Source organism: Dreissena polymorpha, chromosome 9, assembly GCF_020536995.1.
Source record: "Dreissena polymorpha isolate Duluth1 chromosome 9, UMN_Dpol_1.0, whole genome shotgun sequence".
Lineage (NCBI taxonomy): Eukaryota > Metazoa > Mollusca > Bivalvia > Myida > Dreissenidae > Dreissena > Dreissena polymorpha.
The window spans coordinates 66,968,615-66,992,644 of NC_068363.1; the positions used below are offsets into that span (position 1 = coordinate 66,968,615).

A 24,030-nucleotide genomic window follows, 5' to 3' on the forward strand; every position below is an offset into this window, starting at 1 on the left:
AAATACACACTAGCAAGTTACTGTTTTTCTGAAAATTATGGACACAAGTTTTCTCATGTCCAGGTAAAAGTACACGGCGTTTTCAAGCAAGTGCTTTAGTCTATGGTTTCTCCATCAGCAAAAATCAGACATCGTCAAAATCTTATCGAGCCCATTATCTAGTACTGGAACATTTCCACGTATTCGACCTCCGTGGCGCCTTTGTTAACTTACCACGACGGTAGCCATTCGTATTGCGGTTCCATAAATGCGTGTCCGCGGTCAGGGAGTTGTATTCCATAGTTTCGTGCTATTGTATGTCTAGTTACACGGGAAGTATCCGTTGTTTTCTCCAATCGTAGCGTTCATGAGAAATGTTCGTATACGTAACGTGAACAACGACGTTCATGAGGTAGCACTTAAACAACACGTTGAACAAGTTTATTAAACATTACATACAGAAGACCAAAAGCCCAAACGGACATAGTAAGCATTCAGTGTTTATAAATCAAGTAGTTTATGATAAAACAAAGTAATAATACATTTTATCGAAACAATACATGCATGTATTATTAAATACTAGGTTCTTACATTAAAAACTATCGATAGTATATATGCACATGTATATAATAAGATATGTGTATAACTTCAAATGCTAATGGAGCTTATTAATTGCAACCATACTTGAAATATATTATTATGTGCATATGTTAGGACTACATGTAAAATAATATAATAACACGTTGTTCTAGCCTCAAGTAACAACTTTCGTTTCATGAGGCTCATGCATATAATATTTAGTTCTGGGTTAAATAGTTCAATCGTATTTAATAGTGTAATACAATGTTATACAGTTCCTTTCATACAACCGCAATGTCGTAGAAGTATTTAGAAACAGGCACGATCCTGTAACAATGCCTTTATTGAAAAGATAATGCTGACAATTGATAAATCAAAGCGCTGAAGGCACTTCAGTTGTTCGCTCTTTGAACGTATTTAATATTACTTACAGCCACAGGACATTAAGTTGGACTTTTTAACGTAAGCCAATCAACCGGCTTCGAAAACTGCAAACACCCATGTAATTTACCTTTGTCTACAGTGGTGAGATTTTGAAAAAAAAAACATCAAGTAGGAACATGCCATTTATTAACAATCTCTCATAATTTTTTACAGGATTCACGCAAACTCCATTTATGATTACAAAGATGACAAAAACATCAACGCATATCTAGGTTGGTGCTAAAGAAAAGTCAGTGAGTCAAACAAAGAATGAACCACAACATAATTCTAGTTATAAATAAACAATAATACATTTATTGGTATCAACGAGCATTGTATTAAATTCTCAATCAAACCACATTAAAAAATATTTAATATTTTTCGCCCGAAATTAAATGCTTTATTTAATGTATTTCCCTTCATTGTTTTTTTATTATCATGAACTGACATTAACGTGTAACTCCTCTACTCTCCCATCCGTCAAAATATTTTTATGAACGTATTGCAATGTTTAAGTCGTAAATTAACATATTGTTTTCTATATTTTAAATGGGTCAATACTTTGTCATCGTGTGCATTTATTCCAATTTACATTTGTCATCATAAAATACTACATGTTCTGAATTGCACTATATTTAGTTATAGTGCCTTGTTGTCGCAAAACGCATGCTTTTCATGCGTGGAACTGGACAGACGATAGTAACAATGAAGCACTCTTATAAAACACGTTTTTTTAGATGCGTACGAAGGAAAAAAGAGAAAACGAAAATATTAACACATGGCTATAGAAAATCAAAATATACATGTACTGACATTAAATTGTAACCGCGTAGATTCTTTAAAGGTTGTTGTTTTCACAACTTACTCGCCATAAGGATTCAATTGCTTACCATTTGCTTTTAATTGTTCATTAGTAACTACAGTTAAAAGGTGTGAGGATGATGCCCGACATTGTCTTTAATGTACTGTATTAATTACCGTTTTATATGACGTAAATGGTAAAACTGTAATTATTTGTTAAACTATCTGCTGTAAACGCTGTCTTTATTGACCGACGTCAATCAAAAATAATAGTCGTTACATAACCCCGACCTCATAAGCATTCTCGGAACCGATTGAAAGTAACCTGAGAACATCACTACAACTAACACTACCACCATCAGCACCTTCTCCAACAATACCACCACCAAAGTCACCATTCGACCATCACCATAATCATCATCACCACCATCAACAAAATCACTATCACCATCACCACCACCATCACCATGACCATCATCACCACCACTATCACCACCGCCATCACCACCATAATCTCCATCAACACCATTATCACAGCCAACACCACCATCACCACCACCAGGACTTCAATCGCAATCACTACCACCACCCAACCATCACCAACATAGTCACCACCACCATTACCAACACCATTACCAACACCACCATCATCATCGCCACCACCACCACCACTAAAATCACAAGCACCACCACCACAAGCACCACCGACCCAAAATTCCGTCACCATCACCACCACTTCAATCACCATCACCAGCGTATCTCCAACGCCACCTTCAACATCACCATCACAACAAGCTCCATCACCACCACCATCACCTTCACAATTAACACCACCATCAATTTCATCACCATCACCACCACCATCACCACCAACACCACCATCAAAGCCATTTCCATCACCATCACCGCCAATACCAGCATCACCATCACAATTACCACCAACACCACCATAATCATTTCCATTACCATCATCGTCGTCATCGCCCACACCACCACCATAACCACCACCATTCCAATCACCATCACCACAATCACAACCACCATCACCCAAAAAACGTTAATCACCACCTATATCTCCATCACCACCACCACCAGAGCCATGACAAATAACCACCACCATCACCACCATTACCACTTGCATAACCATCATCACAAGCACCAACACCAACATTACCACCATCACCACAACTATGACCCCTCACCACTTCCATCACCACCACCATCGCCCCCTTCACCACCATCACCTCCATTACCATCATTATCACGACCACAATCACTTTAATCATCACTACCATTACCATCACTATAACCATTACCATCTTCATCATCATTATCATCATCATCATCATCACCACCACCACCATAACCATCTTCCCCATCATCACAATCACCACAACCCCTATCACCATCGCCATCACCTTCAGCACCACTATCACCACCTCCATCACAATCACTACCATCACCACTATCACCATCGCCATCACCTTCAGCACCAACATCACCACCTCCATCACAATCACTACCATCACCACTATCACACCACAACCATCACCATCACCACCATCATCACCAACATCACCACCTCCGCCATCAACACCATCACTAACACCACAATCACCACCACCACCATTACCACCATCGTAACCACTATCACCACCACAATCACAACCATCACCACCACCGTCACAACTATTACCACAACCATCTCCACCACCATCACGAACACCATCAACACCACCACCATCACATTCATCACCATCATATCCGCCATCAACACCATCACCAACACCATCATCACAACCATCCCCACCACCACCACCACAATAACCAAAATCAACAGCACCATCATCATTTCCTCAACCCCCATCGCAATAATCATCATCTTGCAAATCATTATTTTCCTTGTTAATTTAACAAAATGTATTTTCTTATAAATAGTAAATATACATTGACAAATAAGGCATGTGTGTTTGTATTAAATGGGGTTTCTTACACACAAATATACAAAATATTATTCAGTCGCTACAACTTCATAAATATGCAACGATGTTCAGCGTACACGGAACGGCTTAATTGAGGAATCTTCATGGCATCCGTAAACATTGCGCCATACTTCTCAAGCAGTGGAACCGGATCGTGTTAGGGTCCCATCTAACAAGAACTGGAAACTGACCTAAAAATAAATAAAACGCTAGTTTATTGAAAATCATCAATTAGCGCTTTTTTCTCCTTCTCCATATCTTACCCCCACCGAATACGCACATTGAAAAGCAGATCAATGTATTTACACCTCATATTAATGCAAAAACTAGAAACGTGTGCATTTTACGCGCAAAACCATAACTGTATTCTCTCTACTTAATACATGAACAATACCAACAATATATTTCCAACTCCCACAAAGTGTCAGGGTGAACGAAGTTTAACTATTATGAAAGTAAAGATGTTTTTTCATAAATATAAAACGAGATATATGATTTAATCAATTACTGAAGATAAATGCCAACTAAAAGATCATTTGAAAACATGATACTGCATTTGCTGTCAATATGCCCATTTAAGGATGTATAAATGACATATATACATATGACAGCTTTATATCGAATCCACTCACCTGAAAAAAGGGTAAGATTTAAAGTTCTCCCAACATTATTTGTGGTCTTTACGTGTTTACAGTATTTACATGTTTCTGGCGATGACAAGATTACGTCAAGTGCACAGCTAAACAAAACCATACATGAACAACAATAAAAGAAGAAAACATAAATAAAATAAAAACGTATTAGCGTATATAGAAAAATTAGGTTACGTCCATTTGCAACAACAGATCAGATAAACGTTATACTGCTGCAGTGAAAAAAAAGAGATAAAATGATGAAAGACCTTACTTACTGCCTTTGGTTAACAGTATTGCTGTTGAAAAACAGAACGAATACGCTATCGATTAGACTTGATTTCAGAGCTAAGGCGTTTTAACACTGTTTACGCTAACTCGGACTCGCTTTCGCACCATCGACCCACGTCAGTGTGTTTACGCTTGCGGGCAAAAAAGTGTGTCCCTTGCTGTAAACTTAGGAGCCTTGCCCGAGTTTGAGCGCCAACAATATTATAACGTCCTAGCTCTATAAATCAAGTCGAATGGACAGTGTTGTCTGACTGCATACCAGCAGCAGTAATGCTTACAAAAGAAAGTCAACGACAATCTGACATCACAATTACCTCTTTAAGTGTACCTGTCTAACGTCATTTGACCTTTAAAAATGATATTACTTATCTTTGTATTCACAGCAATGGCAGGGATGACGATCCACACTTCAGACTGGTATATGTGACCTTCAGCGGTTGGCCATGGTGTATCGGAGCCCATTTAGAGTTCCTGCCCTTATCCCAATGCACGGACATCTGTTGAACAAGAATATGTTAGAGATACCACCCATGACGTATATTGGATACAGACAAAGAATTTGTATCCAATATTTTTGGTCCAAATCTATTTATTAAAATTTAAAAGTGTTCCAACTGACAATTTACTATATTTATTCCATATTAGTTGCAGCGCAAAACGACCCGTTAAAGTACAAATACACATTTAGGAGCACGTGTGAATTGTTTAATGCCTATCTTTTTTCATGGGGAATATAAAACACATAAATTTGTATTTAGGTTATGCTTCTTTTCATTAATATCGTCATGTTTTTTAATACTTCGAGCGGTTAATTAGTCACCTAAAACTATTCTGTTTCAACTAGTTTTACATCTTCATTATGTAATATTTTCAATTAACTAAAACACATTCTAAAAACGTATCTTTCTCAGAAGCACCGTCTCAATTGCAAAGCACACACCGATACAGCATGCGTCACACAACTTCATATTTACCTTATTGGGTGAGCTACACATCCATCCGATTCAATATCCCGACAACAATGGTCTAAACAATCACGTTTCAAACCTTACCATATCAATTGTTCACATATCAGAAAGGTGCAACACGCCATTAGAACAACTCAGCAGATGAAGTAATGGTACATATTTAACCCTTTACCACGTAGGAACGTATTTTGACGCATGTGTAGTCCCATAGAAAGTTATATTAAAGACCTTTCTTACTAAATTCAAATTTAAAGGCTTCATTTCCAACCCTTAGATACTGATGAGCAGCAAACCGCTTAAAACTTGAACAGACTGAGAGTTACTCACATATGCATTTTTAATTTGCTTTTGAGTGGGAAAGGGTAAAAACATCGTCCGATTTCGGATAAGATCGTGTTGACATCTAGTGGCAGGAAAGGCACTGAGCAACGTTCAGTTATCATCTAGGTATCAGGCAAAGCCTATGCAGACATCGGATGGCTACCTGTACAGAAATCAGAATTTAAATGCGGCTGCATAAACTCGATTCCTTTTTCAGCGAATTCACTTTGCAATAATGTACAATCCTGCATGAGAAAGATCCTCTAGGTTAAAATCAAATCACAGGAGCGCCATCCAGACATTGTCCGGTTTCCGCCGGTCTGAACTCTCCTTATTTCCGAGGTCAGTCACCAACCATTCGATGCCCACTTACATTTGATCGAGCAAAAGATATACACGTATACAGCATAGCGGTTGTCCGAATAAACTGCCAATGCTTATATAAAACGAGATGTGTGTGCACCGATTATCCCCATATTTATGTTATAGAGATAAGTTAGACAAAATAACAACAACGTGTCTCTTTTTTGACGTTCTAAAAACATGACGACAATGGTATAATGAGAACAAGTTAATATAAAATAAAATTTGCAATCGCCATCATATTAAATGAATATTGTTGGAATATCGAATACCTATCACACTAAGAATATAATTTCATGATGGAAATACTACTCCCGTAGTATAATTTGTATCGTCTACCACTAATGTGTGGTTTGACTATAATAACACACATTTCATGCGATGAATATGCAACTTACAAGTGAAAATACAACACAACTTTTGTTTTCAATTTAATTATTTAGAAACGAAAATTTGAAGCTTTATTTCAAAGTCAGCATTTTCGCAAATCATATTCAACGTGTTAGAAAATTGATAACTGTGAATATAAACAAGCTTAACCTTATACTATTGCGTTGTTATCAACCGTGCAATTGAGAATACATGTGATATTGCCGCTACCTGTTGAAATCAAAAGAACTTTTCCCAGACGTATCAAATTTTAACCCCGCTGTAGTAGCAAGCACTAGGTAACGCAACAGATGCGTGATATTGGACTCTCGATATTCATAGTCTCAGATTATGAATTATGAATGACCTGTGCTGAGCAAAAATACCACGTGATTAAGACGCAGCAGATAGTAGACTATTTTAATCATCCATAAACATTCTCTTTCTCTTTCGCGACACGTATGTTTCTAACATTGTTTATTGATTCTTTTATATATACGTTCCGTTAAAAAATATTCCATTTAACACGATATTCACACTATGTTTCTATTTGTGAATGAATATAGTTTAAGAACTCAAAACTCTGGCATAAATTATACAACTCTTTCTCGGAGCGGATGTGGCAGTTATCAGGTTTATCGTAGTTACGAAAACTGGTTTGAAACGCGTGTTATTAACCTTAGTTATTCGCAAGCGAACAACTAAAAACAACAACAAAAACAAACATTCCAATACAGTTTTTACGGTAAATTTAAAGCGACCGTTTGACACATACATAGGTTAATACGGAACATATGTTTTATATCCCTTACTAAAAATGATTTGTATATGTAACAGCATAGTTTGTTTAGCAACGTTTTATTTTCAGTTCTTAGCAATTTAAAAACCTGTGTATGTGTGGTCGGTGTCCGTTATAAAATGGTACATATTGAGATATTAATTTCGAGTACATTCTACACTCTAAAACAAAATGAAATTCATCTTCTAATATATTACACACATTACACTTTCTTTCGCCAATAGAAATGGGAGGTTTGGTCCATCTTCCACTTCCCATATACAGTCTATGTGAATCTTAATATAGAACTTATACGAAATTTTTAATTGTGCACATATCTAAATAAAGCTGAAATTTAAAATTGGATGTGTTTTTATACATATGGGATCTTCTTGAGTTGCACACTATCATTTCAATTTTAAATAAAATTATAATCTAAACTCTGTCTAACATTTGAGATAATACCTTATCATTTACGACATCTTGAAAGAGCCATACCTCGTAAAACCCTTAGTTACAAAGCAAGTCCTTACGTAATAAACACCAATTTATTTCATTAGAAGAAAGAATTGCAATCATTAACCAACATTAAATAAACTTTATAAGTAAACTTGTTTTCTGCTGTTTTTATCAATTTAATCCAATATTTAAGAATGTTAATATATCTGGCAGATTGCCAATTAAGACGACCAATTAAGTTTATCATATTTAAAGTCATTTTGTGTAGATCTTAAATATCGAGAATTTGTTTACAAAATTGCATAAAAAAATCACCAAACTTCACTGCATTAGTTCAAAATTGGAGTTATATGTCTATCAAAGAGATTTAATATGTGGCTCACAAAAACATCAGTAAATTTATATTAATATTTCTTTATTTTAAAAATTGCTATTAATGCCTGTCCTCTAAGTGTAGTTTAAGCTTCCGAAAAGAAACCACCGGACGTATAAAAGATTCCGAGATATTAAATTTGCTTTCAATATAAATCAGTTCACCGTTGTAATAAAAATGTTTAGAAGTTGTTCGCCCACCTTTTCTGAGAAACATAATGTTTGTTTTATCTGTGTTAACAATAAGTTTCCATCGCTGACACTAATTTTGAAGTACTTTTCAGCCTTTTTCTAATTCTATTGTTTTATATGTTGGTAAATAATTTTTCCTAGAGTGCTTAGCAATGCAATACCTCGATAATTATTGACTTCGTTAACACTGCCTTTCATGTGTAAAGGACTCACGAGGCAAAGCTCACGAGGCAGTCTGACCATGGTGTTGGAAAATACCCTAACATAAATATTTTATTAAATAGAGCACGCAAATACTGTGTTAGTATACTTTTTACCGTAAAAAATAAATAAATTTAAATCAGGGCCTGCACTCATGTTTGGGCTTATTTCGGTTATAGCTTTGTTTATTTCCTGAATTGATACATATTGTATAGGGATATTTAATTCTTCAAACATATATATTTTACTCCTTTTATTCATACGTTTCTACAAAGTGTAAAAGGTGTTCATCAGGTGTAAAAATCAAGTTATCCGGGATAATAGTGCGAAATGTGTTAAGAAAACATCAAATGCATGCAATCTGCAGAATTATCATTGAAATTTGAAAACATCCGGTCCTTAGCCCAATTGGAAGCAGCATTGGCTCTTTTGTTAATGCATCGCCAAAAAGAGGTTGCGCCGGTGATAAACGGCCGTGTTATAGGTTTTCGCTTACTGAGATCAATTTTCTGACCTCGAAATGAACCGTGCTTCTCCTGGGCGTCCTCGTATAGGCACTTTCTCATTTGAGGGCAAGTTTGGCTTGCTTGCTTCATATATAGGATTGATTTTACTGATGTTTCGTCTCGCGACTTAGGTGACATTGGAGGATTAATTTCGTATAGTTTTGGCTGCTGCAATTAGAAATGAGTCGTAGTTGGTGCAGTCCGCGGTAGAGTTGATAGTGAATAACGTTTTGCTGCTGGAATGTTGTTGCTCGCCTTCACTGTTTGGCTGCTTTCCGGTTGTTCTTCAGTAAGGGATTTGTCATTGACGCGTTTTGGTAGGGAATCTGGATCAGGCACATTTTAGTTTTGGGCGTCCATCGCCTCATTGGTATAATGCGATGTCTGATTATAATTTTGTAGCGCCGATCCATTCACGTTCGCGATCATATCCGTCTCGCTTTTCAAAATCGATGCATTTTTGGCGGGCTGACTTGCTGTACAGAGGTTATGGGCCGAGGGTCGGTGAATATTAGATGCACTCTGAGAGGTGAGTCGGTCCTACGAGTATGGGGTGGTTTCACGCGTCAGATTTCCCTTATTTTCAACAACCGGTTTGCCCCAATGTACTTGCCCCATTTAGGCAATGAGTACACATACATATAACACACACTTTAGTCAACAGTGGTTAATGATATACATCAAAGACGTATAATATATTGTACGTTATAGGTCTTTGCATACATGCATAATAAATATATACTTTTAGCAATAAAAATTTAAAATTAACAATAAAAGGAATTTGCAACTCTAAGCACATGAAAATAGTTTGAATAAAGGCAAATAACGTCCCTTAAAGTCCCTTGTCCTTAAGTTCCAAATTGTTAAATTATTAAACATAAATCCGCATCAAACATCGTTCGATGTGCCCCTTTAAGACATACATGACGACATACGACATTCATGACTTCCGGGCCGGTTCGTGTCCGCGATTTTCATGATTGCCCATGTTTGTTTTACAGAAGATAATTAGAATTGTCTTATGTAAAAGATTACCTCTTTATTTAACATGTAGCGTAATAACACATTGTTCGTGGAGAACACACAGTAACGAACAAAGTTCATTTCTGTTTTCATCGCGATTTATTTCTGTTGAATATTCTCTTAAACAACGCTTGCTTATGTTCGTGAAATACAATCTAACAGCGCGGCGGTCAAAATGGCCGCCACGTCAATAAAGCGTGACTGCTCTCTCGATTGTCAAACTAGGACTCGTTGCTTCTTTGCTTCTTCCATTCGTTGTGAATGGCGTTGTTTCGCAATGTCTCCTTATTTAGCGTGGTCTTCAAATCTCGATCTTTCATCTGCGTTGTGGTGATATTAGTATCAGTTGTTCAAAATCATGGCAAACATTTATAATCATCCCCTTAAGTTATTCTTTGATACTGTCATGACAACTTACTATGAAGTCTTAGTAAATACAACCTTGATTACATCGATTACTATCGATACACTCCCTTAAACATTACATAACCGCTCGATATGTTACGTACGTGCTACCAGTAAATTTGTGACAGGTATGCGCTATTTCATTTACCTAGGGTATTGCACATTAAACAGACGAATCGCGTTCGTATATTTATCGGTATACTTCAAAATTCAGGTCTTTTTCTCCTTATCAAACTATTCAAATAATTCTTATGCAACATCGCATCTTTTGTCCCTAGCGTAATATGCTTCAATGGCACAGGGATAAATTCTCTAAATCATGAGGATGCTAAGGTTATCAGAACCTCGGGCTCGGTATGTCCGAACGCTGATCAGTCAGCCATGCTCTTAAAATATAATTGTAACCTTAAGCGAGGGTAGCCGATAAATCGTCGATCCGTGCATCCTTAACCTATAAGGTACATTTATATTAGACATTTAATGCGAACCTATCGTTAGATTTCAACTGCGCTATACGCGACATGTCACATTAAATTTTTACTTAAAATTACTCAAGACCGTCAATATTACCGATATCCTACATATATTTGCAATCAACACAACGACGTATATATATATTTACATATTTTTTTTTAGTGTCTGCCCTATTCATATTCGCAATTCACATGTTCGTGAAATACAATCTAACAGCGCAGCGGCCAATATGGCCGCCACGCCAAGAAAGTGTGACTGCTCTACTCGATTGTCAAATTAGGACTCTAGACTTTTCCCTTCTTACAACAAAGCACAGCATTTTATTCCAAGGTACATGAACATAAAATTTAGATATTTCCTATCTCATTCTTGATTGGTTGGCTGTACTTTTCCCTTGATCCACATAACCCCACCCTTGAATAACTCTTATTGATTGGATGGATGATCATGCATCTATCACACGTCACAGCAGAAAAGTGCAATACACAGTTCTCACGTTTGACCAATATGTTCGTGATGAACATGTGCAGATAATAAACTTTGGGAACAGGAGACTTTATTTCATTAAGCACACTCGATCATATAAAGAGATGTTCTCTATTGACAAACCACATCGGTAATGTGAAACCTAACACTTCTATAATCGATTATGCAAACCCTGATACTCATTCGATACACATTCAATCCGAACTTGTATCCGTATGTACCTTGGGAAATTGGAATTACTCTTATATAATTATCTTTCTGGGTTGGGGCGTGGGGTATTGTTTGGGTCGAATCCATTGTGGTATTCAGGTGTTGTTTTGTCAAAGTATTAATAAAATCTGATCATAAGTCAAGAAGTTATGGCAATGTAACTAAAGTAATATGCATATTGTAAATGGAAAAAGGGCCATATTTCTTACAAAATGCTTGATACAGTTGTCTGCTCTTGTTCATGTTGGCAAAGAAGTTTGCAAAATATGAAAGCAATATGTCAAGGGACATTGAAAATATTTGAGGCGGTACGCAAACTTTAACATAGAACATGCATATTCTAAGTGAAAAAAGGGCCATAATTCTTACAAAATACTTGATACAGTTGTCTGCTCTTGTTTATAGGTTGCGGTCATGTTGGTAAAGAAGTATGCATAATATGAAAGCAATATGTCAAGGGATATTGAAAATATTTGAGGTGGTACGCAAACTTTAACATAGATTTATCAATAATATGCATATTCTAAGTGAAAAAAGGAACATAATTCTTACAAAATGCTTAATACAGTTGTCTGCTCTTGTTTATAGGTTGGGGTCATGTTGGTAAAAAAGTATGCAAAATATGAAAGCCATATGTGAAGGGACATTGAAAATATTTGGGGCGGTACGCAAACTTTAACATTTGCACGCTAACGCTAACGGGAACGCTAACGCCGACGCCGGGTGAGTAGGATAGCTCCACTATATATATTTCATATATAATAGTCGAGCTAAAAACGTTCTGAACAAAGTTTTCATCCAAATAATATAATGACACAATATGCTACCTAGCTTGTTTTGTTTTTATTTGATAAACAAATCACCTACCAGTTCGTAATGACATTGACAGTAAAATTCTTAAAATAATTCATATATAAACATTAATGGATTATATAAAAAACAAATTTATTAACACCTTTTTACAAAGTAGATCCCGCAAAATAAAAGATGATTGAAAAACGCTAAGTTGAGCAAAAATTATACCAAAATATGACATAAATAATAATGACAGTAATCTGTAATATAATACACCCATTTCTATCATTATTTGGGGAGTCACGATAATACCTTTAAACGGTACAGAATGGCAAAACTATCTATTATTAACGCATTAAACATCTTCATTGATGGAATGTTATTGTATTGTTTGTAATTTCACATTAAAGTATGCAAACAACTTACTTTGAGAAAGTTTTACAAAATAACACATTGCCATAATATTATATTATACTAAATCTACACCTATATACAGCAATTGTACCTAAACATTAAATAACACTTAATACTGGTATCAAAGTGCTGGGCACATTTGAATTGTTCGCAGTTACACTTAGAATCAATGACATACTATTTGACAATTTATAAGCTATTTTTTAAAAGTCGAAACAACTTAAATTGAGATTCTGTAAACGGCAACAAATTTGTCCAGTCGCATATGGAGACGGATACCACGTGACTCGACTAGTGTGGCCAAGAACACTTTTGTGGGTTGGTTGAAGGGGCTTGGTAACACTGACCCAGTTTCTCACACCCTGGGGGAGACCAGTTCTGAAATAATTAATTCAACATACTGCCATAGAGGATTCGACCCGAGTTGTCAAAACGTACTATATTTCAAAAGAAAAGTTTGACACTTTTAAGTTCACGAGGAATGCCTTACAGACAAATTTCCTTATAATTATATATGGTGTGAACATTAATGACGAAGATTATTAAATTGTGTATTACTTTCTTTTTCAAAGCAAATAATTGTATGTCATGCATGATGTTGTTTAGAGTGTACACTGTTATTTCAACAAAACAATTTATAATATGATCTTGTCATATCAATTAAATTGTTTAGGTATACCAAATGTTAATCTTGGGGCAAAGACAAAAGTATAATCGTCATAATATACATATAATCATTTAATATTTGTAAAGATAAGCTGTTTGCACTACCTAATAATTACATTCATTACAATTAATTAATATGTGCATATGACTGTGTATAAAGAACCAAAACATTAACATCATAATATTTTACAAATCACAAGAAACCTGTTCGCTATTAAGGTTATTTGTTTAATGATATTCCGCAGCAATACACCCACAGGGAAAACGATTCGGATCAAAACAAAGTCAATATGGACAGAGTAAAGTTTGTGTTATAAAACATAATTATAAACAGATCATAATATGAATATTAGTTAAATTGAAGTAGGATAGAGCCATTACGGTCAGGCACCCACCATAACTGCGCGGTCACACATGTTGAGTTGTGGTATGCCGGGAACAAGATGCTTCCGGTGCTCCTGCACGGCGGCCATGAGCAACCCGATGTTCTGTTTGTATTCCATCGTGTTGGGCCTACCAATTTATCACATATATAAAGCCAATAAGTTTTACTCACACCTTACACTGATGCCCTGTTCAAAACCATGGTTGATTGATGGTTTAGACATGCGCCTTTCTGCTTGATTTTTAAAACAAAATGTGTTCTCATTATATAACATTAGCTATATTGCTATATAGCCAACTCAAATCTTTCTTTTTCATTAACGAATACACATAATTTATTAGAATCAAACACATTTTAAGACAATTTATTAGAATCAAACACATTTTGATATTAAGATAAGTGTTTGGAAGCCATGCAAAACTATTAACATATTTAAAAGCAACTTAAACATTCTGAAACTTGGTTATAATTCATAGAAACAGTATCACGACAAAACCTGTCTTACTTACATAACAATCATTTGTGTATTTTATACATTTTATGATCGTAGTTTAAACAAGAGTTCCGCGTTCGGAGACATATGCCCCCAAAAGTTGCTATCAAATGTCCAAAGCCAATGCACATGTGAAGTATCAAGCCGATCGGTCAAGTCGTTTACGAGTTATTGATCGGAGACGATTTTCATACTTTTGTGACAGTGATCTTGCCCTTTGACCTAGTGACCACAATTTCAAAAGGGGTCATCTTATGTCCAAGGCTTATGCACATGTGAAGTTTAAAGCCAAATGGTCAATCTCATTTGACGAGTTATTGATCGGAAACGAACTGGTCTACCGACAAACAGACCGACCAACGGACTGATCGACCAACATCCAGCAGGGGGGGGGGGGGGGGGGGGGGGGGGCATAAAAAAGAAAAGTTTATACATACTTTAAGTTTTGTATGCTTTGTATGATGCTATAACCACAAAAGGCATTGGTACCAATCATAAAAACATGTTACGGATGATCAATTTTCATAACCGAAACACTGTTCTCGCTAATACAGGTGCTAACATAAAACAAGTCATGGAAACAGCAGATAAACTGCTTACCTGATGACGTATTTCTCGCCTGGGTCGCGCCCAATATGAAACAACAGCGGCTGCATGGTGTTGTTCACTTGCGCATGCGTGGTGACATTTTCAATGTTCTCTCCGGGACAGAAATCAATACCCTGGAAAACAAGGCGTGTCTGCATGCCGGAGGAGTAGCGTAACACGCAATTGTATTTCGTCAATAATACAGTGCAAAATTATTTCGCAAATTTCTCATAAGAATATGCTTAATTAACCCATTTATGCCTAGCATTTAGAAAAAAGGCCTTGGCAAACAGCGAAGACCCAGATGAGACGCCGCATAATGCAGCGTCTCATCAGAGTCTTTGCTGTTTGCTTAAAGGAATTTCTGTAAGAAATATTCTAAATATAGAAATAAATATACTATACATCCCTTAATTTAGAAATAAATTGATCCAATTATAAGAATGGGAGAGTCCACTAGGCATTAATTGGTTAATATGTATATGTTAAAAAATAATATCTTTCTCTAAGCATTTGAAAAGACTTGATATGCATTTTGAAACAGTGATGATTAGATGGTGATGATGAAAATGTATACAATTCATTACATTCCTTTTCAATTCATCAACGCGATGGATTCGGCCTTAAACTTTATTATAGCGGACCTATATTAGAGTTACCTATAGAAGTCTGACCTTGTTGAACTCTTGCAAGGAGTTGGTCCACGTCCACAGATGGGCCTTGTAGTCGCCGAGACGTACTGCCATCAGCTCGTTACCACGATAATAGAACAGCGGTCTGCAATCGCGGTCATATAAAGTAGGGAATATTTGTAGAAGTTTTAAACATCTGTGTAATCACTTTTATGTTGTAGATTGTATTTTGTATTCATGCAAACGTTCACAATGAGCCGCGCTCTATTAAAAGGGGGTTTAATGCATGTGCGTAAAATCAAGGTCATAAATATTTATATATATATATGAACTTGATTTTATATGCTCTATATACGAACACAAATTAATCTGATATCTGATGAACAATAGTATATGCTTGCATCACAATAGATCAATTTGTTCTCGGGATAAAATGCCGGAACCATTGTTGTCTATGTTTATTAGCGGTGCTCTTGACCTTAATAACACCCAGCCTATGTGCCTATGCTATGCTAGGAATGGATACAAGGCATTTTTAATAATGAGCCGTGCTCTGTTAAAAGGGAGTAAGATGCATATGGGTAAAGTGCCGTCCCAGATTAGCCTGTGCAGTCCGCACAGGCTTATCAGGGAGGACACCTAACGCCTTTATGATATTTTTCGTTTGAAGAAAGTACCTTCTTAGCAAAAATCAAGTTTAGGTGGAAAGTGTCGTTCCTGATAAGCCTGTGCAGACTGCACAGGCTAATCTGGAACGAGACTTACGCATATGAATTTAACCCTTTTTCACAAAGCGCGGCTCATATACATATTTTCAAAACTATAGCTCAATTTGTGTTTGAGTTAATGAGCGGAAACTTTTCATCGATATTTGGGAACAGTGACCTTGATCCCATCTACAATCGCAACAAAGCTAGCGTCTTCCCGAAAAGTAGAGTTAATAATTAATCATACGGCGAAATTATTACTATTATATAACCTCTCCACTTCCGTGTTCTTCAACAGCACTTCCGTCAGATCGATGCCATCCACCACTCTGTCCGCGGGTGGCTGCCGGCCGGCAAGTTTCAGCAGTGTTGTGTACAGGTCCATAAGTGAACCAATCTGGTGGGATACCTGACATGAAGAAAAAACACATTATTAGAAACACTTAACGCAAAACTGGGTAATAAACCTTAAATTAACCTCTACACAATTTTCACGTCTAGTAGTACAGTTATGTTATCGAAGAGAAAAACACTATCCTATAGTTTAAGTATATTCTTTTCTGTTGAAATAACAGAAAGAGTGTCCTTCAAAACTCTACCGATGGGTATTTATGCAAAAATCCCATTTCACCATTGAAGACAGAGAGATAATAAGGATGGAAACCAGTAACCCCGCCATGCATAAACTGGCCCAACTGATTCAGTAAATTGCAAAGTTTAAGTACTAATGAATGTCAATTGTGTAAGCGATATTATCTGATAACTAATCCTTAACTACGAATACAAGTTTAAAACGATATTTGTGACAACACTTGCACTGGCGCAACCTCTGTTTGGCAATGGATTAATAAATCAGCCAATGCTACTGCATAGGTGCGGCTAAGGGCCGGATATTTTGAAATTTCAAGGATAATTATACAGAATGATTAGATTATTTTTTTTCAACATATTTCGCATTATTTCAAAAAACTTGGGAAATGTAGTGTGATTAAACTAAGATTAATTCATCCACAAATGTATAATAAAATACAATCACAACCCAAATGGAAATGCGGGGACATTTATACGTTGTGCCATGGTGGAGTTTTTGAAAGCAAATTGATATTTTTGCCTGTGTGAAAGGAAAATGTCCACCAGATTGATACACTAATGACATCAAACAATGCCACTCAACATACATGTATACTAGTTGCTACATGCAAAAACACATTGGCATCTTGCAAATCTAACAGATAATTTTGCATTTCTCCAAAAGAGATGGAGAAAATGCCAAGGAGGTGGCGCTAAGAACATATGATTATTTTCTGAGATTTGACTCAGTGACATATTTTTCGGACTCACTTTATCCAAATTTGACAATTGTCTCGATATTGCAACTTGTTTCAAGGATTACACCGACTTTGGAACTTAACCTAGACATTGTCAAGATAAATATTTTGAGCAAGCTATCAAATTTGAGTAATTCAGGTGGCTTCTAGCGTGGTTACAAGTTTTTTTTATAAAGATTTGGTGGTGACCTAGTTTTTGGACACATTTAACCTGCTTACCGCATGACGACAGAAATAAACTGTTTCACCTAAAGCACTAATCAATTCAGTGTTAAACAATTATAAAACAAGTTATGTAAAACAAATCTTGCGTTCCTATGCACAATAATCCATTACCCCACATTACCTGGCCTGGTTTGATGACGGACGGCCACCACGCGATGGTCGGCTCCCGCATACCGCCCTCAAACGTTGTTTCCTTTCCACAGAGGAAGGGGCCGTTACTGCCTCCTGGAAAGTCACACCAATAAGAAATACATTCAGATATAGTTTACTCAATTTGTGACACGGGTACGAAAACTAACTAAGAAGAGCTGTATCTATAATATTAGCTTTATTATGGGACCATCGTCTCGCTAAGCTAGTAATGAAGATCTCAATATTTTACATAAAAAACAACAACATATAATCCGTGAGTAAAAATAATGCTGACAGCTTTATGTATCAATGGGGTTTGGAGTTTCATTCAGATATAGACATATATGTTTAAAAATATTCAATGTGTAAGCTTGCTTTACAACCCCGAATAAGTGTTCCTACTAAAGCATATAGATAAATGCTAAGAGAACATTACTTACTATATTTATCATATGTTTTCTCGCGGTTATTTACATTTAAATAAACACGAAAGTTAAAGAAAATTTTAACGCTATCAATTTTCGACTTCTTTGCAAAAATAATTTTTTCTCGCTGATATCTATCTAAATTGTATTTAAATATATATTTGTATCGCGTGTAAGGCAGATAAGAAAATATTGAGGTGATCACATGACGTAAAACTATTTTCTGACAATGAATGGAAATCGGGTAACGAATTCTGACGTCTTAGCAGCACTAAGGGGGCGCAATTTAAATACAACGATACCGCAAGAACACCTATGCCGACTACTAATTTCGGGCGCTCACCTTGGGTCTTAGCATACGTGGCGGCCCCATTGTCAGAGGAGAAGAAGACGAGCGTGTTCTCGGCGACACCCAACTCCAGGAGCTTGTTTATGATCTTCCCCACCCCATAGTCAAGCTCCATCACCGCGTCCCCATACCTGAAGCAGAACCGGTTGTTATGGGAACCAAGGTAAAGACAATCTGGTTCTTATGCGTAACGTTGGATTGATGTAGAAGACTTATGTATGGCAAAAGTGAGTATACTTAAAAACAAGAGCATCGCCTTGTGTGTGCAGACCGCTCATCTATTTTTTTCTTTTTAAAGGTGAAGGGACCTATCTCAATACTTCAATCACAAAGGAGGGAAGGGTGGGGTGGAGAGGGGTGTATAGTATTTTTTTTTTGGGGGGGGAGGGGGATTCTTGGGTGGAATGGTTGGACGGTATTTCAAAAATAAAACAAGGGCTGTTTGTAAAACATGTATGCCCCCCATATGGGCTGTCAATTATAGTGGCAGCCATTGTGTGAATACGTTTTTTGGCACTGTGACCTTGACCTTTGACCTAGTGACCTGAAAATCAAAAGGGGTAATCTGCGAATCATGATCAATGTACCTATAAAGTTTCATGATCCTAGGCGTAAGCTTTCTTGAGATATCTTCAGGAAACCATTTTACTGTGTCAAGCCACATGACCTTTGACCTAGTGATCTGAAAGTTAATAGGGGTCATCTGCGAGTCATGACCAATGTACCTATGAAGTTTCATGATCCTAGCTAGGCATAAGCGTTCTTGAGTTATCATCCGGAAACCATTTTACTATTTCTGGTCACCGTGACCTTGACCTTTGTCCCAGTGACCTGAAAATCAATAGGGGTCATCTGCGAGTCATGATCAATGTACCTATGAAGTTTCTTGATCCTAGGCATAAGCGTTCTTGAGTTATCATCCGGAAACTATTATACTATTTCTGGTCACCGTGACCTTGACCTTTGACCTAGTGACCTGAAAATCAATAGGGGTCATCTGCGAGTCATGATCAATGTACCTATGAAGTCTTATGATCCTAGGCATAAGCGTTTTTGAGTTATCATCCAGAAAACATTTTTCTAAGTTGGGTGACCGTGACCTTGACAGCCATTGTGTGAATACGTTTTTTGGCACTGTTACCTTGACCTTTGACCTAGTGAACTCAAGATCAATAGGGGTTATTGATCAATGTACCAAAGTTTCATGATCCTAGGCCTAAGCGTTCTTGAGTTATACTCCGGAAACCATCTGGTGGACGGACATACGGACGGACATACGGACAGACCGACATGTGCAAAACAATATACCTCCTTTTCTTCGAAGGGGGGCATAATAATAAAAATAAATATTTGTGTTTTATAACCATGTTTAAAAACAAGAGGGCCAAGATGGCCCTAGTTCGCTCACCTGAGCCTGATCAATATACCTAGGCCTAAGCGTTCTTGAGTTATACTCCGGAAACCATCTGGTGGACGGACATACGGACGGACATACGGACAGACCGACATGTGCAAAACAATATACCTCCTTTTCTTCGAAGGGGGGCATAATAATAAAAATAAATATTTGTGTTTTATAACCATGTTTAAAAACAAGAGGGCCAAGATGGCCCTAGTTCGCTCACCTGAGCCTGATCAATATACCTATGAAATTTCACGAACCTAGGCATAAGTGTTCTTTAGTTATCATTCAGAAACCATTTTACTATTTCAGGTCACCATGACCTTGACCTTTGATCTTGTGACCTGAAAATCAATAGGGGTCATATGCGAGTCATGATCAATGTATCTATGAAGTTTCATGATCCTAGGCATAAGCGTTTTTGAGTAATCATCCGGAAACCATTTTACTATTTCGGGTCATCGTGACCTTGACCTTTGACCTGAAAATCAATAGGGGTCATCTGCGAGTCATGATCAATGTACCTATGAAGTTTCATGACCTTTGGCATAAGCGCTCTTGAGTTATCATCCGGAAACCATCTGGTGGACGGACAGACCGACATGAGCAAAACAATATACCCCCTCTTCTTCGAAAGGGGGGGGGGACATATTGAGAAAACTGCCCCCCTCCCAGCAGCCATGTTATTCAACTGACCGGAACCATTTTTGAACTCAACTCTCGTATCAAGGAAACAAATGTTCTGAGCAAATTTCATGAAAATTGGGCCAAAAATTTGACTTCTACTGTGTTCACATGTTTTCACTATATACATATAGAGAAAAAATGCCCCGCCCAATGACGGCCATGTTTTTTCACCGATTCCGACCATTCAGACTCGTCCGAGATATCAATAAAACCAATGTTTTGACCAATTTTCATGATGATTGGGCAAAAATTGTGACTTATAGTGTTTACAATGTTTCTCTATAGCCAAATAGGGAAAACTGCCACTATATACATATAGAGAAAAATGCCCTGCCCACTGGCGGCCATTTTTTTCAGCGATCTAGACCATTTTCGAACTTGTCCGAGACATCAATTGAACCAATGTTTTGACCAACTGTCATGATGATTGGGGAAAAATTGTGACTTCTAGAGTGTTTACAAGGTTCCTCTATAGCCAAATAAGGAAAACTGCCCCGCCCACTGGCGGCAATGTTTTTCAACGGATCGGAACCACTTTTGAACTCAACCAAGATATCATTAAGACAAACATTTTGACAAAGTTACATGAAGATTGGGCATGAAATGTGACTTCTACATTGTTTACAGGGTTTTTCTTTTTTTTGACCTAGTGACCTAGTTTTTGACCCAGCACAACCCAGTTTCGAACTCGGCCGAGATTTCATTGGGACAAAGCTTCTGACCAAGTTTCATGAAGATGGGACAAGAAATGTGGCCTATAGAGTGTTTACGAGCAAATATTAACGGACGGACGGACATACGACGGACAAAGACCGGTCACAAAAGCTCACCTGAGCAATCAGGTGAGCTAAAAAAAATTGGGGGGGGGGGGGTTGGGAGGGTTATAGTGTGAGGGTGTGGTCATTTATTAGATGATCTTCCAAAAAACAAAAAAACTTTTTTTTGGGGGGGGGGGATTCTTGGGGGGGGGGGGGGGATTCTGGGGGGGGGTGGGGGCAATTTTAGCAAAATTAAATAATTTGACCTAGAGAGTCAATGTCATTCAAATGTCAAGGTAAAATTCAACTTGCCAGGTAAAGTACCCTCATGATAGCATGAAAGTATTTGAAGTTTGAAAGCAATAGCCTTGATACTTTAGAAGTAAAGTGGATCTAAACACAAAATTTAACCATATATTCAAAGTAACTGAGTAAAAAAAGTGCCATAATTCTGTCAAAATGACAACCAGAGTTATGCAACTTGCCCTGTATTGTCCCCTTATGATAGTTTGCAAACCAAATTTTCTAAGTATAAAAAGGGCACATAATTCTGTCAAAATGCCAGTCAGAGTTACATAACTTTGCCTGCACAGTCCCCTTATGATAGTTAGTACGTGTTGCAAGTATGAAAGCAATAGCTTTGATACTGAAGGAAAAAATGGACCTAAACACAAAACTTAACCAAATTTTCAATTTCCTTAGTATAAAAAGGGCACATAATTCTGTAAAAATGCACGCCAGAGTTATCTTACTTTGCCTGCCCAGTCCCCTCATGATAGTAAGTAAGTGTGCAAAGTTTGAATTCAATAGCTTTGATACTTTATGAGAAAAGTGGACCTAAGCACAAAACTTAACCGGACGCCGACGCCGATGCCAAAGTGATGACAATAGCTCATATTTTTTTTTCCAAAAAATAGATGAGCTAAAACGAAATTGGGTAGGTTTTTTCGGGTTTCATTCTAAAAATATTGCCATACGTGTACTGTTGTAACGTGACCAGACCATCGCCAAAAATCTCAACATTTTTTCTTCCCTGATAGAACTTTTTGTCCCTCAATTGGTGAGCTACAGAAAACACTTAATTCATCTTCCCCGAGGTTTCTAGGCCATCATAACAATGTCATATTAAAGACCGGAAAATATATTACTGCTCGCAAGATCACACAATTCAGAATGATTAACGCCACATTCTTGGAATCTTAGTCTCATTAATGAGCGTAAAATGTCGTCCCCTTGTAGCCTCTGCGGATTCTTTCCGCTTTTATGTTGTTTTAAAGGCAGTCTCATCTTAACAAAACCCCAGTTTAAGCGGAAAGTGTCGTCCCTGATTAGCCTGTGCGAACTGCACGCCTGCGCGACCTGCACAGGCTAATCTGGGATGACACTTTACGAACATGCATTAGCCCAGGGACCTATACAAAGGCATAATTTTGAATTAGCTCAAAGATTATACAATTTTAGTCATTTTTTTATTTTGTAATCATTATCAGTTTGATCAACATATGTCGTGGCTCTTTTCGAAAGGCTCCGTCAAAACTAGCCCTATATTAATCTTATGGGTATCTTTACAAACATTACATTTCAACGCATTGTGTGATGCTAATTTTATTTGTATTATTTGCAAATTCATGATTTTGAATGAGCACAAAAGCAATACAATTTTAGTCATTTTTTTACAATTTCAGTTTGATCAACATATGTCGTGGCTCTTTTCTAAAGGCTCAGTCAATACTAGCCCTATAGTTATCATGTTTGTATCTTTACAAACGTTACATTTCAATGCATTGTGTGGTGCAAATTTTATTTGCATTATTTGCAAAATCATAATTTTGTATCAGCTCAAAGATTATACAAATTTAGTCATTTTTTTTATTTTGTAGTCACTATCAATTTAATCAAATATGTCGCAGCATTTTAAGAAAGGCTCAGTCAATACTAGCCCTATAATAATCATGATGGTATCTTTACAAACGTTGCATTTCAATCTATTGTGTGGTGCAAATTTCATTTGCATTATTTGAAAAATCATAATTTTGTGTAAGCTCAAAAACAATACAATTTTAGTCATTTTTTAAATTTTATAACCACTATTAATATGATCAACATATGTCGCAGCATTTTTGGAAAGGCTCAGTCAATACTTGCCCTTTATCAATCTTGTTGGTTTAAATTCAATTTGTTTTATAATTTCAGTGTGCTAAAAAGAAGCAAAAGAGGGTTTGACCCCGCA

General features: G+C 36.8%; 1 protein-coding gene across 1 annotated transcript in view; it reads right to left on the reverse strand.

Moving 5' to 3' along the window:
- Window positions 1-2,861: 2,861 nt before the first annotated feature.
- The window catches only part of LOC127846125 (N-acetylgalactosamine-6-sulfatase-like), a 40,559-nt gene continuing 19,390 nt past the window's right edge, over window positions 2,862-24,030 (reverse strand). Inside the window, exons 8-16 of the mRNA XM_052377301.1 lie at window positions 18,948-19,084; window positions 18,169-18,272; window positions 16,767-16,903; window positions 15,830-15,932; window positions 15,168-15,289; window positions 14,085-14,202; window positions 13,303-13,385; window positions 3,150-3,384; window positions 2,862-3,026 (exon numbers count right to left, since the gene is read on the reverse strand). Of these exons, the coding sequence (XP_052233261.1) occupies window positions 2,862-3,026; window positions 3,150-3,384; window positions 13,303-13,385; window positions 14,085-14,202; window positions 15,168-15,289; window positions 15,830-15,932; window positions 16,767-16,903; window positions 18,169-18,272; window positions 18,948-19,084 (1,204 nt within the window). The remainder of the gene's footprint in view (window positions 3,027-3,149; window positions 3,385-13,302; window positions 13,386-14,084; window positions 14,203-15,167; window positions 15,290-15,829; window positions 15,933-16,766; window positions 16,904-18,168; window positions 18,273-18,947; window positions 19,085-24,030) is intronic.